Source organism: Zootoca vivipara, chromosome 3, assembly GCF_963506605.1.
Source record: "Zootoca vivipara chromosome 3, rZooViv1.1, whole genome shotgun sequence".
Lineage (NCBI taxonomy): Eukaryota > Metazoa > Chordata > Lepidosauria > Squamata > Lacertidae > Zootoca > Zootoca vivipara.
This window is the reverse complement of record NC_083278.1, coordinates 81,245,171-81,270,413: the sequence shown is the minus strand read 5'-3', so window position 1 is coordinate 81,270,413 and position 25,243 is coordinate 81,245,171. Positions and strand designations below refer to the sequence as shown.

Genomic DNA, 25,243 nt, shown 5'->3' with positions numbered 1-25,243 from the left:
TCATGGTTAATGGTCACTGGTAGCCTTATTCAATCAATGGCTACCACAAACCTGGCAACAGGAAGACCAATAATTGGATTGTATTAGCTAGGAGCTACCCACCTGGATGCACCTTCACGCTTCAGCCTCTGATCTGCAGGATTGTGTTCTCTTCTCTTGTCCAAACCTCTTCTCACCAGCACTCCTGCAAGCAAGTTTCTGAGGACATGTGGCCGGCTTATGCAAGCCACAGCTGCTGAATTCTTTCCCCTATGCAACTCTTAAAGGTGCAGGATCCATGGGCATAGCCAAGGGGAGGCAGGGAGGGGGAGCTGCTCTCTCCAAATCAATAAAATTCAATAAAAATGCATTGCAAACTGAGGCTCTTCCCCCCCACCCCAACAAAAGGCCTGCCCCCCCCACAAAAATTCTTGCTACGCCCCTGGCAGGATCCCTGCCTGCTTTTCCACCTGGCCTCCCTAGGTTTAGCTCAGGGTGACTCCACTCCTGATAAGATAGCCAGGAAAGCTGGGTGGGTGGGTTATAGATAAGGGATTTCTCCCTGGCCTGAAGAATAAGAAAGGGGATGCAGTAAAAGAAGGGGGGGGGAACCAAAATGAACAAAAAACCTTGAGAAAAATTGAAGGTAGCCATGTCTCATTAGGAGAAACAAAAATAAAAACTAACAATTGGACAATATACTTATTTAGGTCTAACCAAATGGCCACAAACAATTAAGCAAAATTCTTAACCCAGTAGATGTTAAGCATTACGGTATAACATAAATTAAAATGGCATGGAGGGGAGAAAGAAAGGCAAGTTAAAAAGCCAATGGGTATAGGCTTAAAATAAGGATGTGGGGGATGTTACGCAAACTTTATCAGGATAGATTGTGCAAAAATATCTTAAGTTGCATCAAAGGCTATACTGTATATACAGGAACAGAGCAGCCAATTTGAAATGGTAAAAGCCAGCAATTATTTGAGTCCGTCTCTAGCACTGATCTCAGTGCAAAGGTTTCTTGCAAAGCAGAAAGAAGTAAAGAAAAATAGGATAGACATTATGTTTTGCAATGCTTATTATGCCCATTATGTGCAGCTACTCGTAACATTTGCATATGCTCATTTATTTATTTGTTTGTTTGGATGGATGGATGGATGCATATTTAGTAATAATAATTACCATTAACAAGAAATAACTCTTGTTACAGTGGGAATGAGTGTGACTACTCATGACTTGTGTGTCTGCTCAGTCAGGTCTTCATGGGCTGACCGTTGATATGCAACTTCAAGGCCCCCTTTCTCCTTTCTTATGGTTCTTTATTATCTTTAATCTGTTATTGGACCGGACCACCCTTCAAATAGAGGGACATCCTCTGTAAAATGAGACACATGGCCAACCTACACCATAACCCATTTTTGTGTAGCGAGATAGCAGTTGCCCCTTCTTTCTTCTAATAAAGGTTGGCTACATATTACATCAATAGTGTGATTAGCAATCAGATTTGGGATTTTTAAAAATCAAATGCCAGGTGCAGAGGGGTTGTCATTGGCAGCACTCTTTTCAAGGAGGGGAGGTTTAAGAATTCCCTCCTCAGCTGCAATTTTGGTAAAAAAATACCCACCTCACAACATGGCAATTAGCACTGGTTGTGTGTGTGTGTGTGTGTGTGTGAAATCTTTTTGGTACTAATGAGAGGTTTCCCCCCTAAGGCTGATGGTTTCATGGATAGTCGCAATATTTTATTTCCTTTTTTGACAACAAAGACACTGAAACACAATAGCCAGATTGCTATACTTTTTTGGGGGGGGGGGGAACGACGACGACTCATATTTCTGATTACATTGTACACAGATCAATTGCAGAATAGTCTACAATTTTTTAAAAAGAAGCAAAACTGTCAGCATTTACTTAGCACAGCTTCTATTCTCCACCTCGCTATCTGCTTACCTGTTTCCTGTTACCTGCAGATGGTATGGTAACAGGGAAGGCCTTTTTATATTTAATTTTCTTCTGTTGTTAAGTGTCCTTTGAGATAGTCAATAAAAATAAATTTAAAGTGAAAACATTAAATAATTGAATCTGCCCTGCTTTGAGGGGGCATTTACTTGTCCAACCTGAGGAGGGTCCCTTAAGAAATCTGGGCTTGGAGTGAGGGAGTGTCAGAAGAGGGGAAATCCTTGACAATACTTCCATTCTGGTTTAGACCCATGTGGCTTTCAGAGCCCCTCCACCCTCCCTTGCCCTTTGGTCAAACACATCTAACAAATGCTAAGGGATGCAGGGGGTGGGGAAGACATTTTGCACAGGATATCAGCCAGTGATGCTGCCTGATGTCATCAGGAGGAAATCCTCTCAAACTGTGTGGCTATTTTAAAAACATTCCCATCTGCAGCAAAACAAGCAATAGAACCCATTTACTCTCAGTGCTTCCCCCCACAGTGACTTAGGAGGAGTTCTTTATCAAAAACGTGTTGGAAACGTGGCCGGGCTCTTGCACAGAGCAAGTAACTGTCAGAGCCACACTTGATAATACCGGTAGCATTTATATGGCTTATGGTTCAAGCCTACTAAGAAGTAAGCTGTACTGAATTCAGTGAGGCTTCCTCCCCTGGTAAGTGGGGTTAGAACTGCAGCCTTACATTAACATAAGAGTCACAGCAGTGGCGGACATTGGGCTCTCAAATTTCAGTGGCACCCTGTGCAGCAATACAATTCGGCACCTCCTGTTTCTTGCTATTTGTTCCACAACATTGTTCTGGCGACCCCTGCAGTGTGGTGCCCAGTGTGCCTGAACGCTACCCTCTGGTCACAGTCAGCCAAGAGCTGTAGTCACACATTAGCATTACTTGGATGTAGGGCAATTATTATTATTATTATTATTATTATTATTATTATTATTATTATTACAGTGGTACCTCGGTTTAAGTACACAATTGGTTCCGGAAGTCTGTACTTAACCTGAAGCGTACTTAACCTGAAGCGAACTTTCCCATTGAAAGTAATGGAAAGTGGATTAATCTGTTCCAGACCATCCGCAGAGTACTTAAACTGAAGCGTGCTTAACCTGAAGCGAACTTTCCCATTGAAAGTAATGGAAAGTGGATTAATCCGCTCCAGATGGGTCCGTGGAGTACTCAAGCTGAAGCATACTTAACCCGAAGTATGAGTGTAATTGGTTCTGGAAGTCCGTACTTAACCTGAAGCGAACTTTCCCATTGAAAGTAATGGAAAGTGGATTAATCCGTTCCAGACGGGTCTGCGGAGTACTTAAACTGAAAGTACTCAAACCGAGGCGTACTTAAACCGAGGTATGACTGTATTATTATTAGTGGTAGTGGCGCCCGCCCTGTGGAACACCCTCCCATCAGATGTCAAAGAGAAAAACAACTATCAGACTTTTGGAAGACATCTGAAGGCAGGTCTGTTTAGGGAGGCTTTTAATGTTTAATACCGGTAGATTACTGTGTTTTATTTTTCTGTTGGAATCCGCCCAGAGTGGCTGGGGAAACCCAGCCAGATGGGCGGGGTATAAATAATAAATGTTTATTATTACTATTATTATTATTAAAAATTATTATTATAAAAAAATTATTTATACCCCGCCCTCCCCAGTCAAAACCGGGCTCAGGGCAGCTAACACCAATAAAATTACAATAAAACATAAAAAGCAATTAATTAAAATACATATTAAAATACAGTATTAAAATTTAAAATGCAGCCTCATTTTAAGTAGTCCATAAATCCAAGCCATGAGTGAGGAAAACACAGGGGTCAGACTAAGTCCAACCCAAAGGCCAGGCGGAACAGCTCTATCTTGCAGGCCCTGCGGAAAGATGACAAATCCCGCAGGACCCTGGTCTCCTGTGAAAGAGCGTTCCACCAAGTTGGGGCCAATACTGAAAAGGCCCTGGCCCTAGTAGAGGCCAATCTAGCCACTTATGGCTCGGGATCTCCAGAATATTGTTGTTGGTGGACCTTATTATAATATTGTACCCTACCCATCTGACTGATTGCCCCAGCCACCCTGGGCAGCTTCCAACAGAATATAAAAGAACAGAGCAAAACATCAGACATTGAAAGCGTCCTGATACTGGGCTGCCTTCATATGTCTATGGAAAGTCATATAATTGTTTATCTCTGATATTTGATGGAAAGGCGTTCCACAGGGCAGGTGCCACTACTAAGAAGGTCCTCTGCCAGTAACTTCACTTCTCACCAGAAGGCCTTTGGAGCTAGATCGCAATGTCCTGGCTGAACAATGAGGATGGAGACGCTCCTTCAGGTCCCCTGTGTTCTTGCCCTTGCCCTTCAACACTAATAATAATAATAATAATAATAATAATAATAATAATAATAATAATTTATTATTTATACCCCGCCCATCTGGCCGGGTCTCCCCAGCCACTCTGGGCGGCTTCCAACAGAAAAATAAAACACAACAATCTATTAAATATTAAAAGCCTCCCTGAACAGGGCTGCCTTCAGATGTCTTCTAAAAGTCTGGTAGTTGTTTTCCTTTTTGACATCTGTTGGGAGGGCGTTCCACAGGGCAGGCGCCGCCACCGAGAAGGCCCTCTGCCTAGTTCCCTGCAACTTGGCTTCTCGCAACGAGGGAACCGCCAGAAGGCCCTTGGCACTGGACCTCAGTGTCCGGGCAGAATGATGGAGGTGGAGACGCTCCTTCAGGTATACTGGACCGAGGCTAGCCCTGCCTCTGATAAGGACACCTGAAAAGGACACCACCCTACAGGTGTGGTGTGAAAGGTTTCCCCATGATTGGGGTGCACACAACTAGGTGTCCCAATGTTGCGCAGCCCCTATATGCAAACAGCTGCTCCTTATCAGATGTGTCTATGCTCAATGCTTGCCTGGAGACATGATGCCAGCCCCTACTCTGCTTCATGTGCTCCTGCCCTGCTGTGTTTGAACGTGAATTGCAGAGGTTTCTTTCACATGATCTACTAAACACAGGTACAAGATGCCTCTACATATGTACAAGTTTCTATGTACACTTATACAGCTCAGCTATTGTATGCACAGATACAAAACCTGAACACTGGTTCAACGGTACATGTGAATAACAGTGAACAGCACAGCTATTTGTGCACGGAGATACACAGATCATACACTCATTGAATGGAATGTGTCAATTCCACAGTGGTGTGGAAGTTGGGCTGTTGCCCCCCCCCCACACCTTTCATCCATAATGACTGGACCACATATGAGTCATCTCTGGGTGATGGCATGAGCAAGGGCTGTGATGACAGTTTTTGGTGAGTCAGACATGAGCTAGGGATCATAGGTTAAGAGCCTGATCAAACTGCAGAAAGAACAAGTGTGATGAGGACCTGCTGCATAGATCAACAGTTGTTTTTTAAAGATTTTTTTTTATTAAAGATTTCTTAGTTTGCAAAAATACATGCATTCTCTTTTTTTCAAGTTGTGTTCTCACTCACTCTTTCTGTCTTTTCTCCTTCTCCTTCTCCTTCTCCACCCCAGTCTCTTCTCCCTAACTTCCGCCCAGAGTCATAGCAGCCTAGGCTCAGATTGGGACAGGCACCATTGCTCAGTATAGCCCAAGAGAATTATGCTAGTTTCTTCTGCATGATGGAGTCTGGAGCAACAAAAGCTGAACAGCCTGGTGAACAGACTTTTGGGCTGGGATATTGTTGTTGCAGGTGTTGCTGCTGCTATTGATTTTTCTTTCTTTCTTTTGTATCTTTATTTTAAATCTTATGATTTATGTGGAAATAGTTCAGTTTGCTTGCATACTTTTTGATGATTTATTTATTGTTTGACTACTTTCGTTATGCTTGTAATTACATTATTTTTAATATGCTATAAGCAGCCTTGAACATGGTTTTAACTTCGGGGAAGGAGGCATGCAAATAAAAAACCATGGATTGGTTGGATTGGATAACATTACATGCTCCATTCTGAACACGTCCATCTGCGTAGACGGCAGTTACACCATTAATACTAGAGCTGTCTCATTGATTACAAACAAGTTGCACATGCAGCTCTCTGAACTATGACTTAGTTCATACGTACATAGCTTGTATTATACAAAGGTTGCCAACCTTTGGGTTCCATTTGCAAGCCGGAAAAACCATAATGTGTGCCATCCTGACCCTCCCACCAAAATGAATATTTCTTAGCAGAGGCATTTCAGACAAGTGAGTTGCAAATAGTCTGGTGGTAAAAAACAAACAAACCAATGGACATTTTATTGAAGTAAGTGCATTCTTGATGGCATCAGTCTGTGTTTCCTTAATTGTTGTTGTTGTTGTTGTTTAGTCGTTTAGTCATGTCCGACTCTTCGTGACCCCATGCAATTCCCTTCCCAAATTCTCATCCTGAATCTGTGTTTGCATTATTTTTGGTAACATTTACAGGCGGTGTGGAGAACGGCTTGACTGCCAAGAAAAAGCATACATAATAATTCCAAGCCCTTCTGGGTCAGGAACCTGCAGCTGCAGTGATCACCGAGCAGCAACTAATGTGTGATATAAAAAGAAACAGGAAAGTCACGGCAGGCCAAGCTCACTTGGGAAGGCAGAATACACCGAGAGTGCCCGGAGTGTGCATGCAGAATACCAAAATTGTAAGTGCAATTTTTCTGGCTCAAATCACTCCTCTTGGAGACACATTCTAGTTTTTCAAAAGGTGGTGTGTGTTTTGGCCATGAGAAGCGAGTGAGTACAGAGCGAAGTGTTTGTGGAGTTTGGAGTTTGTGGTTCTTTTTGTATTTATCACTCAGACAGATCTGGGCTCACAACCCCAGGCCCGGCACTGGCAGAATGTAACTTCTAAATCAGGCACCCCCAAACTCGGCCCTCCAGATGTTTTGAGACTACAACTCCCATCATCCCTAGCCAACAGAACCAGTGGTCAGGGATTATGAGAGTTGTAGTGCCAAAACATTTGGAGGGCCGAGTTTGGGGATGCCTGTTCTAAATTAAACATCAGTGAACTGAAACCCAAAGAGCACATACCCTTTGAACACACAGGATTATTCTCTCCCTACCCCCAAGAATCTTGGGAACTGCAGTTCATTAAGAGTGCTGCGAATTCTAGCTCTGTTGGGGAAGTCATATACTTTAAATGCATGGTGCATACAGAGTCTGGAAACATTTATCTTTAATTCTAGAACTGTAGCTTAGAATTTATTTGTGGAAAACGAGATACTCTGCACTGGTTCACCTAATGACATGTATGGTTTGCATACCATGCAAACAGGTGGGCTCCTGGGATGGAGTTTACAGCCACTTTGCTCCTTTCCTGGTGGTTTTTACTCCCGTGCCAGCAGTAGCGTCTTAAGCTTGTCTCGCGCCCTGGTGCAGGGATCCCTAGGGCACCCCCACCCTCCCACACGCACGCCTGCCGCCCTGGCACAACATGCCACTAGGCCCTATGGCAAAGACGCCTCTGCATGCCAGTGGGACATGGGTGGCGCTGTGGTGTGGTGGTCTAAACCACTGAGCCTCTTGGGCTTGCTTATCGGAAGGTCGGCAGCTCGATTTCCCGCAACAGGGTGAGCTCCCGTTGCTCTGTCCCAGTCCTCGTGACCTAGCAGATCCAAAGCACACCAGTGCAAGTAGAGAAATAGGTACCGCTGTGGCAGGGAATGTAAACGTCGCTCTGGTTTCGGTCACAGTGTTCCGCTGCACCAGAAGCGGTTTAGTCATGCTGGCCACATGACCCAGAAAGCTGTCTGTGGACAATCACTGGCTCCCTCAGCCTGAAGTGAGATAAGTGTCACATGCCATAGTTGCCTTTGACTGGACTTAACTGTCCAGGGGTCCTCTACCATTGTTATAAGAATTTTGAGGTCACACATATATAATAAATGTTCATAAATGTACCAAGCAAACAGTACAGGAAGACAGGCCTGAAAACCATTTTGACTCTCCAAAACTGACCAGAATTAAAGTGATATCCATCTTGTTGTAGGAATTTTCCCCACCCCACTGAATCACACACACACATTTCCACATGACTAGCAACTTGGGAGCCATAATCCTGTAAGCCTGAGGCTCTGCCAACTGGACATTTCCCCATCAATGGTGCCAGACTGCTAGCCATCTCATTCACAATGGAAGGCTCCTCCGAACAAAAGACAGTGATCAACTCTTACAAAATGTTAATTTCTCTTTGTGTTTAGGAATTCACACCTGGGAGGGGTGAGAGGACTAGGAGAGGTGTCAAAAGTGCTCAGATTTCTACCCTTGAACCCTCCTTTTTTGTGAGGTATTGATTACATAGCTGTGATGTAGGAATGATGTATTGGGGGCGTTTCTTGGTGATGGGGAAACTGATAAAAGCGGAGGTTCTCTTTTGTTCTGGGTTCCTTCCTTGTTCTCCTGCGTGAGGGGAGGGACCCTGTTGCAACAGCAAAAATAAAGGCTTTGCTTCTCAAAATTCTCTGGTTGGCCTCTGTTATATTCTCCAACCGATGGAGAACCCAATAAGGGCTCTTGTGTACCCCATAAGGGAATAAGGGCAGATTTTTGCTTATTACACCTTTTACCTTACTCCCATGTCAAGCTAAACCAAAGTTTGGCTCAGTGTGTCTGAACCAGGACTTTCTTCACCAATCATGATCTATGACCAAGAGGGGAAGTGGGCAGCAGCCCAAAAGTCACAAACTGCAAAAAGGATATTTGGAGAGAACAGTTAGCCCTGCAGAAGTACAACCCAATTCTGAACGACCTACTACAGTGGAACCTCGGTTTATTAACACCTTGGTTTACGAATTTTCGGTTTACGAACGCCGCGGACCCATCTGGAACGGATTAATTCACTTTCCATTACTTTCAATGGGAAAGTTTGCTTCAGTTTATGAACAGACTTCCGGAACCAATTACACCCATGCTTCGGGTTAAGTACGCTTCAGGTTGAGTACTCCGCGGACCCGTCTGGAACAGATTAATCCACTTTCCATTACTTTCAATGGGAAAGTTCGCTTCAGTTTATGAACGCTTCAGTTTATGAACAGACTTCCGGAACCAATTGTGTCCATAAACCGAGGTACCACTGTAACAGCTTTTAGGGCCAAATCTGAGACTGATAGAATAAAACTACAACTATTTCTGGTAGCTAAAGGTAAAGGTAAAGGGACCCCTGACCATTAGGTCCAGTCGTGACCGACTCTGGGGTTGCGCGCTCATCTCGCATTATTGGCTGAGGGAGCCGGCGTATAGCTTCCAGGTCATGTGGCCAGCATGACAAAGCCGTTTCTGGCAAACCAGAGCAGCACAGGGAAACGCTGTTTACCTTCCTGCTGTAGCGGTTCCTATTTATCTACTTGCATTTTGACGTGCTTTCGAACTGCTAGGTTGGCAGGAGCTGGGACCAAGCAACAGGAGCTCACCCCGTCACAGGGATTTGAACCGCCGACCTTCTGATCAGCAAGCCCTAGGCTCAGTGGTTTAACCACAGCGCCACCTGGGTCCCATTTCTGGTAGCTATTATATCCTAAAAGTTTTTTAAATGGTGCCAGTCAGGAAGAGTTTGTACCTTCTAAAAATGAGCAGCTGGTGAAAGGAAAGAGATTAACAGATCATTTGAGCTTTCTTAGTGGGAGCCTTAGGCTGTTGGAACCTCTCGATTAGCTGTTGTTGGGGGAGGGAAGAAGAAAGAAGTGGGATTTTAGGTGATAAACTCTTGTTTTAACACTTCCCCGAAGGAATCTGATACTCTTTTTGTTGTGTAGTGATTTCAGCCTGGTGCAGATAAGAAGCTGGAGGCGAGGATCTGGTACAACATCTCTGCTTCAAAGAACAGGTAAGCGCCAGAACAGAGGAATGGGGAAATCTGGGGCTTATATAATAACAGAGGACTAGCAGGAAAAAGATACATTTTGGTGGGAACCAATGGCACGGATTCCCTCCTGCGGAAACCAATCTGGCAGAGGATACAAATCCTGCACCCTGAACCAGCAAATGATAGACATTCCCGCTGGAACTAGTAGTTTCAAATAAACTCTGCAATACAATACAATAAACTCTATATTACAATACATACTTGGCTGTGCTCAGGGCCAGTGCTAGGGTTTGTTGCGCCCTAGGCGAGATCACCTTCTGGCACCCCCCCCCCAATTTCCCAGATGAGGTCTGACCAGAGCAGAATACAGTGGTACTATAACTTCCCTTGATCTAGATGCTATACTTCTATTGATGCAGCCCAAAATTGCATTGGCATTTTAGCTGCTGCATCACACTGTTGACTCATGTCAAGTTTGTGGTCTACCAGGACTCCTAGATCCTTTTCACATGTACTGCTCTCAAGCCAGGTGTCATCCATCCTCTTATTTGTGCCTTTCATTTTTTTTTTTTGTGCCCAAGTGTAGTACTTTACATTTCTCCTTGTTAAAATTCATCTTGTTTGTTTTGGCCCAGTTGTCTAATCTGTTAAGGTCATTCTGAAGTGTGATCCTGTCCTCTGGGGTATTAGCCACCCCTCCCAATTTGGTGTCATCTGCAAACTTGCTCAGGATGCCCTCAAGCCCATCATCCAAGTCATTGATAAAGTTGTTGAATAAGACTGGGCCCAAGACAGAACCCTGTGGCACCCCACTAGTCACTACTCTCCAGGATGAGGAGGAGCCATTGATGAGCACCCTTTGGGTTCGGTTAGTCAGCCAGTTACAAATCCACTGAATGGTAGCATTCAGTGATCAGTGATCTAATAAATTGCTTATAAATAGTAAACGGATGAAGAAATGCTCATTTTGCAATAAGGAATGGTGTGGTGCTGCAATGACTGCAAACCTATGGATTCCTCTTACACCTGGGAGAAAGCTCTACTGAATTGACTGAGCATCTCTCAATGTTCAGCTTCATTGGGTGTTCAGGAGTTCTAGTGTTATGAGGGAGAACATTTTTCTTGTTCGCTTCCTCCACCCCATGCATAATTTTTATAAACTTCTATAATGTTACCTCCTTCCCCTTGATCGTTTTAGTTGTATTTTCTGAACCTTTGCTAACTCTACAATATATTTTTTTCATGGCTGCCACACACTGGGTTGCAATGTTCATCAAGCTGTTTGATGTTCCTATAGTCTGTCACTGCCAGTTCTGACTCCACCTGGAGATGTTGTGTTCCATGCTCTGGGGAAATCTGGCTTCCTGTTGCCACATTGACACATCTGGGATCGTTACAGATATTTTCTTCTCAGGTCCAAGAATTTGGTCAATCACAAGTTGGGTTCTGGCTATATGGCACAATTCTTCCCTATAAGTAATTCCAGTTCCCATTGGCAATAGGAACCTCCAGTCAATATTTGCTCATTTCGAGGTCTGAGGGAAGGTTCATAAAGGAGTAGGTGCATTTGCAGACGTACTGCTGCCAGGTCTAATATATTTTTCATGCTTGATTTGGCAAGGAGTCAGGAAACCATGTTCTGCACTTCCTGGAGAGAGTGCCTGCATCATTTAATGCTATCTACTTCATAGCACTTGATAGCACTTGTTGTTGTTGTTGTTGTTGTTGTTTAGTCGTTTAGTCGTGTCTGACTCTTCGTGACCCCATGAACCATAGCACGCCAGGCACTCCTGTCTTCCACTGCCTCCTGCAGTTTGATCAAACTCATGTTTGTAGCTTCGAGAACACTGTCCAGCCATCTTGTCCTCTGTCGTCCCCTTCTCCTTGTGCCCTCCATCTTTCCCAACATCAGGGTCTTTTCCAGGGAAGTCTTCTCTTCTCATGAGGTGGCCAAAGTATTGTAGCCTCAGCTTCAGGATCTGTCCTTCCAGTGAGCACTCGGGGCTGATTTCCTTCAGAATGGATAGTTTTGATCTTCTTGCAGTCCATGGGACTCTCAAGAGTCTCCTCCAGCACCAAAAGCATCAATTCTTCAGCGATCAGCCTTCTTTATGGTCCAGCTCTCAATTCCATACATCACTACTGGAAAAACCATAGCTTTAACTATACAGACCTTTGTTGGCAAGGTGATGTCTCTGCTTTATAAGATGTTGTCTAGGTTTGTCATTGCTTTTCTCCCAAGAAGCAGGCGTCTTTTAATTTCGTGACTGCTGTCACCATCTGCAGTGATCAAGGAGCCCAGGAAAGTAAAATCTCTCACTGCCTCCATTTCTTCCCCTTCTATTTGCCAGGAGGTGATGGGACCAGTGCCCATGATCTTAGTTTTTTTGATGTTGAGCTTCAGACCATATTTTGCACTCTCCTCTTTCACCCTCATTAAAAGGTTCTTTAATTCCTCCTCACTTTCTGCCATCAAGGTTGTGTCATCTGCATATCTGAGGTTGTTGATATTTCTTCCGGCAATCTTAATTCCAGTTTGGGATTAATCTAGTCCAGCCTTTCGCATAATGAATTCTGCATATAAGTTAAATAAGCAGGGAGACAATATACAACCTTGTCGTACTCCTTTCCCAATTTTGAACCAGTCAGTTGTTCCATATCCAGTTCTAACTGTAGCTTCTTGTCCCACATAGAGATTTCTCAGAAGACAGATGAGGTGATCAGGCACTCCCATTTCTTTAAGAACTTACCATAGTTTGCTGTGGTCAAAACAGTCAAAGGCTTTTGCATAGTTGATGAAGCAGAAATATATGTCTTTCTGGAACTCTCTAGCTTTCTCCATAATCCAGCACATGTTTGCTATTTGGTCTCTGGTTCCTCTGCCCCTTCGAAATCCAGCTTGCACTTCTGGGAGTTCTCGGTCCACATACTGCTGAAGCCTGCCTTGTAGAATTTTGAGCATAACCTTGCTAGCGTGTGAAGTGAGTGATAGCACCTACCGGTATTACCCTAAAATTGTGTATGGTAGAAACACAAGTCATCCAGTGACACCTAAAGGCAATGTATAAAAGTGCACTGAACCAACGTCTAGTATTTTGCTGACCCCTGACTTTTCCCATTCCCCTTTCATTTATACCCAATGTAGAGAACCTTGGGCCCTCCAGATGTCTCTGGACTACAACTCCCACCATCTCTGGCCATTGTCCACACTTGTTGGGGCTGATGGGAGTTGCTGTTCAGCGACATCTGGAGGGGCAAAGGTTCCACACGCTGGATTTACTGCAAGAATGCGCAAGAGGTCTAATTTCAGACTTTTAATTTGCTGTACATTTTATGTTTGGGGCATGAGTGATGTTGCACCAACTGCTCTCACTTATAACATTGCTGCAAAACAGATGAAAACACTAAAATTTGGGGATAATTTTAGAGAAGAACAGGGATTTACAGTTTGTAAAAAGTATCTTGGTTACAAGAGACACCATCTTTACAGCAGACCAAGGTCGACCCTTCCATGAGGCAAGATGAGGTGACTGCCTCAGGCAACAGAAGCCACAGGGGTAGCAGATTGCGATGTAGATCTTTATTCGGGGCTGGCCCACCCGTGAGGTGAGATGACTGCCTGAGGAGAAAGCGTTCACTGGGGGCAGCAGATCCCAATAACAATATTTCTTTTCCCCCTTATTCCTAATGTAGATCTTCCTTCATCCCTTCTTCCCTGGCAGGGAGGGAGGTGCCATTTTGGGGTGTACCTCAGGTGCCAAAATGTCTGGGGCTGGCCGTGTCTGCTATTGTGGGCCTTTCCATTTACCCCTTTCAGTAGTCTTCTCTATGCTATAGTTTTGGTTGTAAACTCCTTAAGCAGGAGCCTGCTCTGTACTGTAGAGCATTGTATATTTTTAGATAGTTAATGAAAGTTGATATTTAAACTATCCTGACTAGTACAGGAGCTAATGCAAAGCAATGGACATTTCACACCTCAGTTTATAGGGCTGGGGCAGGCTGATGGGCAAATTCAAAGACAACACGACTGGAATGGCTGCACTTTCCGAGGTCCTTTTCACAACACTAAAACAGCTACACCTGGAAAATTAATTAACCCAGTTCTACATGCTGTCTCAGGGCTGTGTTTTTCACATTATATCTCCCTTCCAGCTGGCTAGTGTTGAGGCTCTCTCTATGCCCACCCCCCCCCCCCAATGAAAAACTGGAGCCATGAATGGGGAGAAAGTTCTGGATCCTCTGGCCTTCATTATATAACGATCAGTACAAAGAAAGGGCTTGCAGAGGGATGGCAAAAACGTTCTCCAACAGCTTGACTTCACCATCCGAAAGCACACCCCTGAGTGTGTCTCCTGAGACAGACAGAAAGAAACAAATACAACCTCTTGTAGAATTCCATTATAGCTAACCCCCTCCAATACTTTAATTTGGCCTTTGGAAATGAAATGAAACGAAACAAAGGACCAGATACATTTTAAACAAACTGTTCTGAACCTATGTTTTTATAGTTTTCTCCCCCAACTTGCTGACTTTTAAAAACAGTTGCTTCTTTTATATTGGTGGAGGATTTTCAGCCTATGTTCAAGGTGCTTGTGAAATCTAGACATGTCTTGAAAGGTTGATGCAGCTATTTCCGCTTCTTGAGTCCCTCAACTGCCCATGTGGAAATAATGGCTCTCTGCTCCTCTGATTTAGTGGCTAGAAGAATAAAATGAAATTTTACACAAAACTGTCCACCTGAAATTGATGAAGTTTGCAGTAGTCTGCGAAATGGCATGCTTTCCTTATGGAGAATGAATCATATATATTTCTGAAAAATATTAGTACACCTTCCATCTAAATAGATCTACGTGGTAGCAACAGTTGCCATGGTCAGGGAAATGTCATGGGCCAAAAAATAAAAAAAACGCTGTCAAGAACAGTAGCTCAGGTATTTTCATTATAATAAAATGCTGTAATAAAATAATCGCAAAGCAGTAACAGAAAACCTTATAGCAAATACATACTTCATTTTTTCTAAAAAATTGTAGATTTTATTGAGTTTTAATATACAGCTTTAATATGTTAGGGTAACCAATACAAGATCTGTGTTTAATTTACACATTACAATACAAACAGGAGCTTAGATCTTTTGTTACAGAGTACAAAAGATATTCAATGGTCGTCCTCTAGCAGCTTTGAAACTTGGCAAGGCAGGTTCTAAGGCATGTTAAGTGCAGTAAAAGGCCACATGGAATACAAAATGAATACAATGGATTTATCTCCATGAAGTGTACATTATTTTTTAAAAAACAGTGTCTGCTCCACAGGGCAGACATTTATAGTAATTTTAAAAGTCACTGGCCAATGTTCCAGACAAAGACGAGCATTATTTTGTGTATAACCGTTAGAAAATTGCTTATATTGCAATACTGGATCAAAAGGGGAAAGCTTCCAAAGGAACAGTAGGCAAAGAACTGCTAAATAAAATCGGGCCTATAAAATATTTTCACAACTAGTTAAATGACAAATAAACCAAGCAATAGTAAAACAACAACAACACAATACCACCCTTCTGTTCAAAATAACAGCATATTTTGCTTTTTCCTGTGAATTTTATTTATGAACACACTATATACTTAATTGCTTCTTCCATACAAGGAAATGTGTCCATTTGGTCTGTTGCTTTAGTGAAGATGATGTATATTGAACCATCACCTTTCACTTTTAAGAAGACACGTTTTATTGCTTGTTTTCCACACACAGCCAACATCTGGATGAGGAGCGTCCTTAACTCAAGTTAAATACGCTTCTTTTCTTTTCTTTTTACAGTGCAGAGTATATGGGCTTAAAGTTACATGGCAGCTTCTTCTTCTCTTACTCCAGTTCACTCTCTGTGTCTGAGTTCAGGGGTGTGCAGTAATTGGCTTGGTCCGATGGGACGTAGCCTGGGAGACACAAACACTTGTACGATCCTTCTGTGTTAATGCACTTGGCATTCTTGCAGAGAGACATCCTATTGTTCAGTTCGTTGCATTCATTCACATCTAGAAGGAAAAGCAAACAAGGTCAGAAATAGTGTGGTATTCGATGCTGTCAAAGACTGAGGGAAGCGCAGTTTTCTGTGACTTGCCCAGCAGCCCTGCATTCAAATCTGCGATTAACAAGAGAACTTTCAGTGTCCAGTCTGCGGTCTTCTATCTTGTGCAAAGAAAAGCAAGAAAAGCGGCTACGTTTGTGTGCACGACATCATCTTTCCATCAACGCAAGGTAATGGTGTTCAAATAGAGGACAAATACACAAGTAAAACTTTACCTGTCATGTAAAAAGGTAAAGGTAAAGGACCCCTGACAGTTAAGTCCAGTCGCGAACGACTCTGGGGTTGCAGTGCTCATCTCGCTTTACTGGCTGAGGGAGCCGATGTTTGTCCGCAGACAGTTTTTCCGGGTCATGTGGCCAGCATGACTAAGCTGCTTCTAGCAAAACCAGAGCAGCGCACGGAAACGCCATTTACCTTCCCGCCGGAGTGGTACCTATTTATCTACTTGCACTGCATGCTTTCGAACTGCTAGGTTGGCAGGAGCAGGGACTGAGCAACAGGAGCTCACCTTATTGCGGGTATTCGAACCGCTATCGGCAAGCCCTAGGCTCAGTGGTTTAGACCACAGCACCACTCACGTCCTACCTGTCATGTAAGTTGAACATAATTAAAAAGACCCTAATTTGTCCACTAACAGCCTAAAGTTACAGCATGTGTACATACATATGCAGCAGCACTTGTGGCAGGTAAATTTTACTGATTAGACAAAAGGGCCTGGCTGGCCACTGTTTTATGCATGCCTGCTTAGGCACTACTTCGTTTCACTCCTAGGAGTGTAGGAAGAGGCAGGTACCTTCTTTCCAGTAAATTCTTACAGTCACCAAGGGAAGTCAACTACATGGGCTGCACATTCTGCACTGATTGTTTCACATCTTCTGCTAGTCATGTGAACCATGCAGGAATTTAGAGCCCCTGCATTTAGGGCGCAATCCACCAAGAAGCTCTTGAGTGCAAGTCCCATTGAAACGCAAGAGGAGCTGCACCATTGCTTATCTCTTGCACAGCTCCCACTCATTTCCATGGGGCACATGCAGGAGAACTTCCCAGTGGAATGTGCCGCTGAAGCGTAGGATTCAGAAACCCTTAAACACGAAAACAAATCTGATCATCAAAATCAGAGTGCCGGCTTATCATTTGGCAGACTCTGCAAGTGGCCTGTATGTGACATCCACTTACCAACACATGTCATTTTGGCCATGTCCAAATGGTAACCATCAAAACAGTCACAGGTATATCCTTCCTGCACCCTCACGCAGCGTCCATTTTCACATCCATTCAGAATGCCACATTCTTCTGCCTGTAACTCCTCAAAGCTGTTCCGGAAACCTGGACAGCAAAAGCATAGGAAATGATGGCATTCAATAGCTGTAGAGTCTTAATGCACCAACCTCCAAAGGGTGTTCTCTATTGTGTAATGGTACCCCTGACCGTTAGGTCCAGTCGCGGATGACTCTGGGGTTACGGCGTCATCTTGCTCTATAGGCTGAGGGAGCTGGTGTTTGTCCGCAGACAGCTTCTGGGTCTTGTGGCCAGCATGACTAAGCCACTTCTGGCGAACTAGAGCAGCGCACGTAAATGCTGTTTATCTTCCCGCTGGAGCGGTACCTATTTATCTACTTGCAATTGGATGTGCTTTCGAACTGCTAGGTGGGCAGGAGCAGGGACCAAGCAAAGGGAGCTCACCCCGCTGCGGGGATTTGAACCGCCGACCTACTGATCGGCAAGCCCTAGGCTCCCTGGTTTGGACCACAGCGCCACCCGCGTCCCCTTCTCTAGTGTGTTACCACCCTAAATAAAGCCTTTCTCAGCCTACAATGAGTGCTTGAAAAGCTTCCAGAACAAAGTCACAGGCTGTGATGTTATGCTCAGGGCATACAGAGATAAACTAGCCCAAATGTTTGAAGTGCCAATAAGTTAATAAGATGCTGTTGTTGCTGTTTTGCAGAAGACAGGACTGCATTCATTAGGCGCTCCATGGAGCTCATAGTAGAAAAGTAAATAAATAATTTAAAAAATCTGGACACACTTCAAGGTCAAGGTCAATTTCAATTTCAAGGAACCACAAGAGAAACAGGGGTTTTGCAGCACCATATTTTCTTTGTAATATGTAGGTACAACCTAAACATAATTTACGAAAAGGATAGACATTTCCCAGAAGCAATAACTGAACAGTCCTGCAGATGGCAGTCAAGCACAAAGAACATCTGAGGAATTTGCAGTCCACAAAGTGATAATTTTTGAGAAGTCTTTTCTTTCCCCAAATGTGGTCTAAGCAGCTGTGGACCCAATCTTATTAAACAACCACAGATATTTTTTTGGGCAATAAGCCTGAACTAATAAGAGAGATACAGCAGTTTGGAAACGTGAACAAAACTCATTATAGAAATATACAACAGATTAGTGAAGTAAATATAAGGCTATATTTTGGTATGAGCTTTCGTGTGCATGCACACTTCTTCAGATACCACATGCACACGAAAGCTCATACCAAAATATAAACTTAGTTGGTCTTTAAGGTGCTACTGAAGGAATTTTTTTATTTTGCTTCGACTCAGACCAACACGGCTACCTACCTGTAACTAAATATAAGGCTGTTTGCATTCTGCTGTACTATAAACAAGTACGGTAATAATATATCTGTGAATGCACCTTTCCTTTTAAGTATACATGAATATGACTGGAGGTGTTTTCATCTCAACAAACTACAGCAAACTTTCATGGAAAGTGTCATGTCCTATTCTACCCCTAGCAAGTCTGTGCAAAGCATCTCAGCAATTGCCATGTGTTGAGTTTTCCACATCTACAACCTGTTGCCTATGTTGTGCTGTACTCTCACAGGATACAGCCCACAGGACTCCTTTGGGTATGGTGAACAGAATGGTGGACTCATGCTGCTAGAAAAAAGAAGGCCCAAGTTCTTTGGGATACACGGAAATAGTCATGCCCTCAAGATATATTCCTCAGTTGCCACTAGTCTAAGAGATAAAGGTTCTGTTATATTCTAAGCAGCTCCAAGACTAAACTGAGATTAATTAGAGGCAAAACACAAGAATCTTTTATGTGAAAGCTGCAGCACATCTTTACTTTAGGAACTAGCACTGGGTAAAGCTAATCCAGTCCTGCTGAAGGACTCTCTCTATGAGGATCTCCCTCTCTCAACTGTGACGAGGCCATTAGCTCGACTAGTTCCACAGGGCTCCTCCTGCCCCTGAACGGCTTCCATCCAGCTGGTCATCATGAGAACTTTCAGAAATGGTGCCTTGGATGAAACAATTACTTTAATTGATTGCATGTAGGCTGCTCTGAGAATCGGGTTTTTTTTTGGTTGAATGGCAAAGTAAAAAATGCTGTAAATAAATAAATGTTAAAAAATAATAATACAATGCATGCAGAAGTCCTCCCCTTTTAAACAAAGAGCTTATTGTTTAACTGAAGAAAGACCCATTCACATTCATTTGTGCCTTGGATGTATGAAGTTCCCCTCTTCAGAGTGAGCCTTGGGTGTATCTAGCCCATGGCTACCCACTCTAACTGGGAATGGTTTTCCAGGGTCTGTTTCCTCATCCCTATTACTGATTAAAAAAATAGAGATGGCAGTGGTTGAATGTGGAACCTGTGTTGAAACACTGATCTATGCCACCCAGAGGTTAACACACTGAGATGAACCCACAATCCAAATGAAAACCTTAAAGGAAAGCATTACAACTTAAACAGCAAACTAATACCAGCAGATAATGGGGTTTCTTTGCCCAACATATCCCCTTTTACCCCTGTGACTATGGCATCATTTCTTCCCATGGTTTCCAGTACACGCTGTTTTGCAATTTTTTAAACAATGTTACCATTTAGCTATAGTTCAGCTCAGAGAGCTGCTCTGTTTAATTAAAGTCATACGAAATGGAAATGGCTGGACCTTATACAACTTTGCATAAGTCAACTGAGTTTGTTCAGCATTCAGCAGAGATGAAATCATTAGGCTGGCCTCTGCTGAAAGGAATGAAATATATGAAACACTTTCTTATGAAACTACTTTCTTGCCTTCCTCCGAGTTATTTTCCCCCCCTTTTGTTTCCCTTTTTGATATACGATATATTTTAACCAAACACTATCAGGAAAGAGACTAAATGAAACAGGGAAGTGATAAGCACAACGTAGCTGGAATAGCCACTTTATTAATCACTGCTTAATTCACACATGATACTGAAGATTTGCAGTGTGCACATACAGGAACTGCGTCACGGAAGGCCTGCGTCAACAGACTCCCAAGTATCAAGCAGGAACCATGCCATGTGCTATCTACCCAGAGGAAGATAAAGAATAAGGATCCTCGGAGTCCAAATATATTTTACTGCATCTACTGGAGTCTGCTACCCCTGCTCACGTCACTCTGCTTTGCTTGCCAACCCTGCCTGCCTCCGACTCTGCCAGCTTAAAAAGGTAAAAGGTAACGCGGGTGGCGCTGTGGGTTAAACCACAGAGCCTAGGGCTTGCCGATCAGAAGGTTAGTGATTTGAATCCCCGCGACGGGGTGAGCTCCCATTGCTCAGTCCCTGCTCCTGCCAACCTAGCAGTTCAAAAGCATGTCAAAGTGCAAGTAGATAAATAGGTACTGCTGTGACGGGAAGGTAAATGGTGTTTCCATGTGCTGCTCTGGTTCGCCAGAAGCGGCTTAGTCATGTTGGCCACATGACCTGGAATCTGTACGCCAGCTCCCTCGGCCAGTAAAGCGAGATGAGCGCTGCAACCCCAGAGTCGTCCGCGACTGGACCTAATGGTCAGGGGTCCCTTCACCTTTAACGGACCCCTGACAGGTAAGTCCATTTGTGAACGACTCTGGGGTTGCGGCGCTCATCTCATTTTACAGGCCGAGGGAGCCAGCATTTGTCCGCAGACAGTTTTTCTGGGTCATGTGGCCAGCATGAGTAAGCCGCTTCTGGCAAAACCAGAGCAGCGCACAGAAACGCCATTTACCTTCTCATTGGAGCGGTACCTATTTATTTACTTGCGCTCTGACGTGCTTTCGAACTGCTAGGTTGGCAGGAGCTAGGACCGAACAACGGGAGCAGGAGCTCACCCTGTCATGGGTATTTGAACCACCAACCTTCCGATCGGCAAGCCCAAGAGGCTCAGTGGTTTACCCCACAGCGCCACCCGCGTTACAGCTTGCTAACTCCTTTCCCCTCCCCTTGCACCAGGGTGGGGAACCTTTGTTGGCTGGAGGAGCGGATCTTTATCTTCTCCATCCCTGGTGGGCAAAGGTTGACAGGTGTGTGGGGCTCTCTTGTCAAACACCTGATTTCATTGTGATGTCATGTGATGCTTCCCTTTGAAGCCCTGATTGTAAGAACTTCAAAGTGAAGCACAGGGCTTTCAAAAAGCCCTTTGTAAATATCCTCATGCAGGGATGCTTACAAAGGGCTTTTGGGCACCCTGTCCACATTTCTCCTTCAAACCACAGTGATTTGAAGGTGAGGGCTCCATCCCCTATGCTTCTCATTCAAACCTACACAGAAGTTTATTGTCATTACCATTGTATTTATTTACTGAATAAGCAGGAGGAACTCAAGCTACTAATTTTTAGTTTTGGGGAGCAAAGGTTGCTTACGGTCTTCCGCAAAGTATGGATCAGTTTCCGGAGTATACTGTTCCTCCTCAAAGTCAGTCAATGCATCTTGCCCGTACGGCCTCCGAGATCCTGGCACTGGAATGTTGCACAATTGGGCATAATCGTCTGGAAGTGAGCAAAGCATAACAGGAGTTACAATGGAATGCATTCCTAATGAAGATATCCCATGCTTCTTTCTCTTGCTAGTGTATCACACTTAATTGGAAAAGCCTAAGTCTGTTGCCCACATATTGCTTTCTTTCCTGGAAGATTGCTTAAATATAATGCTGCCATGACTCAACTTTAGCGATCATGAGCAGTGTCATTGTTCAGTAGTTCCAAGGCTAAGAAAGGGCATTCTGATCACCTCATCTGAACCTTGCTTAATTCTGGCCGGCTTGTTCTGTTTCATAAACTGGGGATTGAAGGCCCATGAAAGACAAAAGCCAGATTGCTGGCAAAGGGTTGCTATCTTTGTTACTAGATCAAGAATTTCAAAATGAGAGGGGTCAAGCCAGGGTGGTAGGAAACGTGACTTAAAGCTTCACTGCAGCCTAATAGGATTTTCTACTAAGCAAGTGGTGGATCACAAGCTTAACATGAGTCAACAGTGTAATGCAGCAGCAAAAAAGCTAATGCTATTCTAGGCTGCATCAACAGAAGTATAGTGTCCAGATCAAGTGAAGTAATAGTACCACTCTATTCTGCCTTGGTCAGACCACACTTGGAATACTGTGTCCAATTCTGGGCACCACAATTTAAGAAGGATAAGCTGGAGGAAGAGGGCAATCAGGATGATCAAGGTTCTGGAAACTACTTGTCAGGCAAACCTCTTTCTATTAAAATAAAAGCAGGGACACTGGTGGTCTTGGGATCCTCAGCAGCTCCTCGCACATGATAAGGCTGCTGTCCTTGTGTGGCTCCTTTTAAGTCACAGAATTAGGCAATCAGAAGTGAAGCACAAGTAATATACATTGCTGGTGCAGTTCTGAGAATGGCCCTGCATTTTTCACGGAAGGAAATTGTTTTGCAGCCACCAAGACACTAAGCTGTGAGCCACCAAGTTCATTCTTCAAATCTTCTTTCTGTTATGCATTTAATTGGGGGTGTGGCCTTAGGCAAGCCACACAATGTCCAACACTAGGGCTCTAAAACTGACTTAAGAATTGTTGGAATGGTTGCTACACTAATATGTGGTGTGCTTTGAACACTTGAACATGCTGGATAAATGCTTGCAATTACAGTATAGCAATTATAAATGCTATAAATGCTAGCAATTATACTCCATATGTTGCTTTGCATTAGAAGAGGAACCTTTATGCCTAACCAAAGTTCAGAGAAACATTGTTTTATGCCTCCTACTTCTGCTGTCTCACACAATGAATATATTAACAACAATATAGAAATACATTAGATTGGATCAGAACACATGAAACGCCAAACCATGGTTTGTTGTTATGGGAATAAACCCAGGGTTTGCATGTTCCCTCTTGTTAATTTGTGTGTGTGTGTGTGTTTATGTGTTTATGTGTGTTTGCTGGTTTGTAGCAAACCATAGTGTGCGATTACATCTGGACCGGGAACACTGATTTGTAATCCTGGTTTGCAGGGCACATGGAAAACAGAGTTTGCTGGTTCAAATGTCATGGCAAGTTATGGTTTTCCACTAACCAGGAAGAAAATAATGAAGTGTAAAATGTGAAACAAGGGGGTAATGGAGGAGTGCACAAACACTGAGTTTGTTCCTGCAACACAAAAACTTGGTTTGGCACTATGTGCTAACTACAGTATGTGGGTTAGTACATAAGGTATCTTGAAGAGTTTTTCTATACAGTACATTATTTTATACTAGGTATGCATGCATGATCACCTAGCCAACACTATAATAATAAACCAAACGGGTTGTTGTTGTTTTTTGCATGAAACACTTTTACCAAGAGAATTACATATATAACAAAATAACTATTGAGTGTAAGAACAGCCAGTGCAAGAGGAAAGCTGGAAGGGAAGTATATGCATGAAAGCCAAGTACAAATGATTTCATAATTTCTGGTTCTAAAGGAGACAAGTACACTGGTACTTTCCTATGATGAATCGATGTTCCTTGAAATGAGCATGATTTTCAGTGAAACAAGAGTTTTCCCTCCGCATCATTTTCTGTTTGCACAACTGGTCTGCATCTTTCTCAGGGGCTGGTCAAATTATGATTGATTTTGCTGTTGTTGCTGTTTTCTTACTGACCGAAAGAACATGCCATCCAGTGATGTAAGCAATGGATAATCCCAATAAAATTAATGGAATATAAACATTTCAACGCTGATTGAAGTGGGAATAACAGTTTCCTTCTTTTGCTGCTCTTTTGCCTCCCTCAAGCAGCGGGCTGGAACATCTGACCTGCCTGTCTTTGCCCATTTCATAAAGAATTCAAATTCAGACCTCCACAGTTGGAGGCTGTATGCTTCTGAAGACCATTTGCTAGAAGCTGCAGGAGAGGAAGATGCTGTTGTGCTCAGGCCTTGCTTGCAAGCTTCTCATCGGCATCGGGTTGGCTACTGTAGTAACAGGATGCTGGACCAGAGATCCAGCAGTTGTTCTTTTGTTGCCTTTTGTTAGTCCTGCACCTGGAATTCCAATCTAAATTCTATGCTGCTTAAAATGCGTTCTCTACTTTTCACCGTAGAGAATAGCCAATAGTGTAAAAGGTAATATTTATCATTACTTGTGAAAACACCCTTTTGGTTCAGTTGAAAGGACACCTGGGGGGGGGGAACCATACTGAACTACATAGGAAAGAGTTTTAAAGTAAACAAGCATAGGATTGGAATATAAGCATTTTTCTTTCCCCAGATTTAAGATGATATCTAGGTGTTACCTGATATTTTAAGGTACTGTAATCCCTTATTTTTAAAGGCTTGCTTCTTAGTCCAGCTCCATAATATACACAATTTATTTTGGGGGACAAAAGGTTATGTTGCTAACTTCTTACCTTTTAACTTGTCAACCTTAGAGTGACTCCGCATAATGTATTCCCCCCTACCAATAATAGTATATATCTTTGTTGTTTAGAGCACCTTCCTACAAGCCTATGGTGAAGAGTTATAAAGTTTCTGTACTATGCAAACATTAACAGTTTGTACCAGGGGAAACACGATTCTTCCCAAGTTTATGCTTCTGTGATAGTGCCATGGAATATGTCTGCCCTGGCTAATGAACTTTAGAGCTTTAGAGGCTGTGAGGGAAACATCAGGGAAAATTTGATTTTGTTTGCATTGAAAGGTGAACCTACATAATTCACACTTGCTGAGACAATATGGGAACTGAAATGCAGCCATCCTTCAAAATCCTCACCCTCCAGATTTAGTAGCACAGCTCTCTAGCCAAGTAATATATATGAAAATACAGATACTAAGGGTAAATTTGCATTAAAACTCATATATTACTGAAAAGGACATACAAAAACACATTATTGTATTAGGAGGAGATCTGTAAATATGTGTATATCAGGCAAAATCACGTAGAAAAAATATGTACTGTACACTACAAGAAATCCACACTAAAATGCTGATGAATTTTCATGAGGACATGACAAAAAAAAAATACAAACTGATGTGGAAATGTGGAGAACTGAACTTAAGATTGGAAAAACAAGAGACTGAGATAAACCACAACTGACAGTGTTACCCATCCCTAGGAAACAGAGCTACTGATCTCAGAGAGGATCTGATCTAGGAGTTCTGAGAGGCAGGAGACTGTGGGGGAGAAATCCGGCTTGGAACTTTTAGTCAGCAAATACAGCTAAAACCTTAAGCAAA

General features: G+C 43.2%; 1 protein-coding gene across 7 annotated transcripts in view; it reads right to left on the bottom strand.

Annotated features, from left to right (window-relative positions):
• Nucleotides 1–14,778: 14,778 nt before the first annotated feature.
• The window catches only part of LTBP1 (latent transforming growth factor beta binding protein 1), a 199,293-nt gene continuing 188,828 nt past the window's right edge, over nt 14,779–25,243 (bottom strand). For all 7 annotated transcript variants that reach the window (XM_035108252.2, XM_035108243.2, XM_035108244.2 and 4 more), the window contains 3 exons: nt 21,432–21,557; nt 17,003–17,152; nt 14,779–15,773 (listed from right to left, as the gene is read on the bottom strand). In XM_035108252.2, the coding sequence (XP_034964143.2) occupies nt 15,604–15,773; nt 17,003–17,152; nt 21,432–21,557 (446 nt within the window). In that variant the 3' untranslated portion in view covers nt 14,779–15,603. The remainder of the gene's footprint in view (nt 15,774–17,002; nt 17,153–21,431; nt 21,558–25,243) is intronic.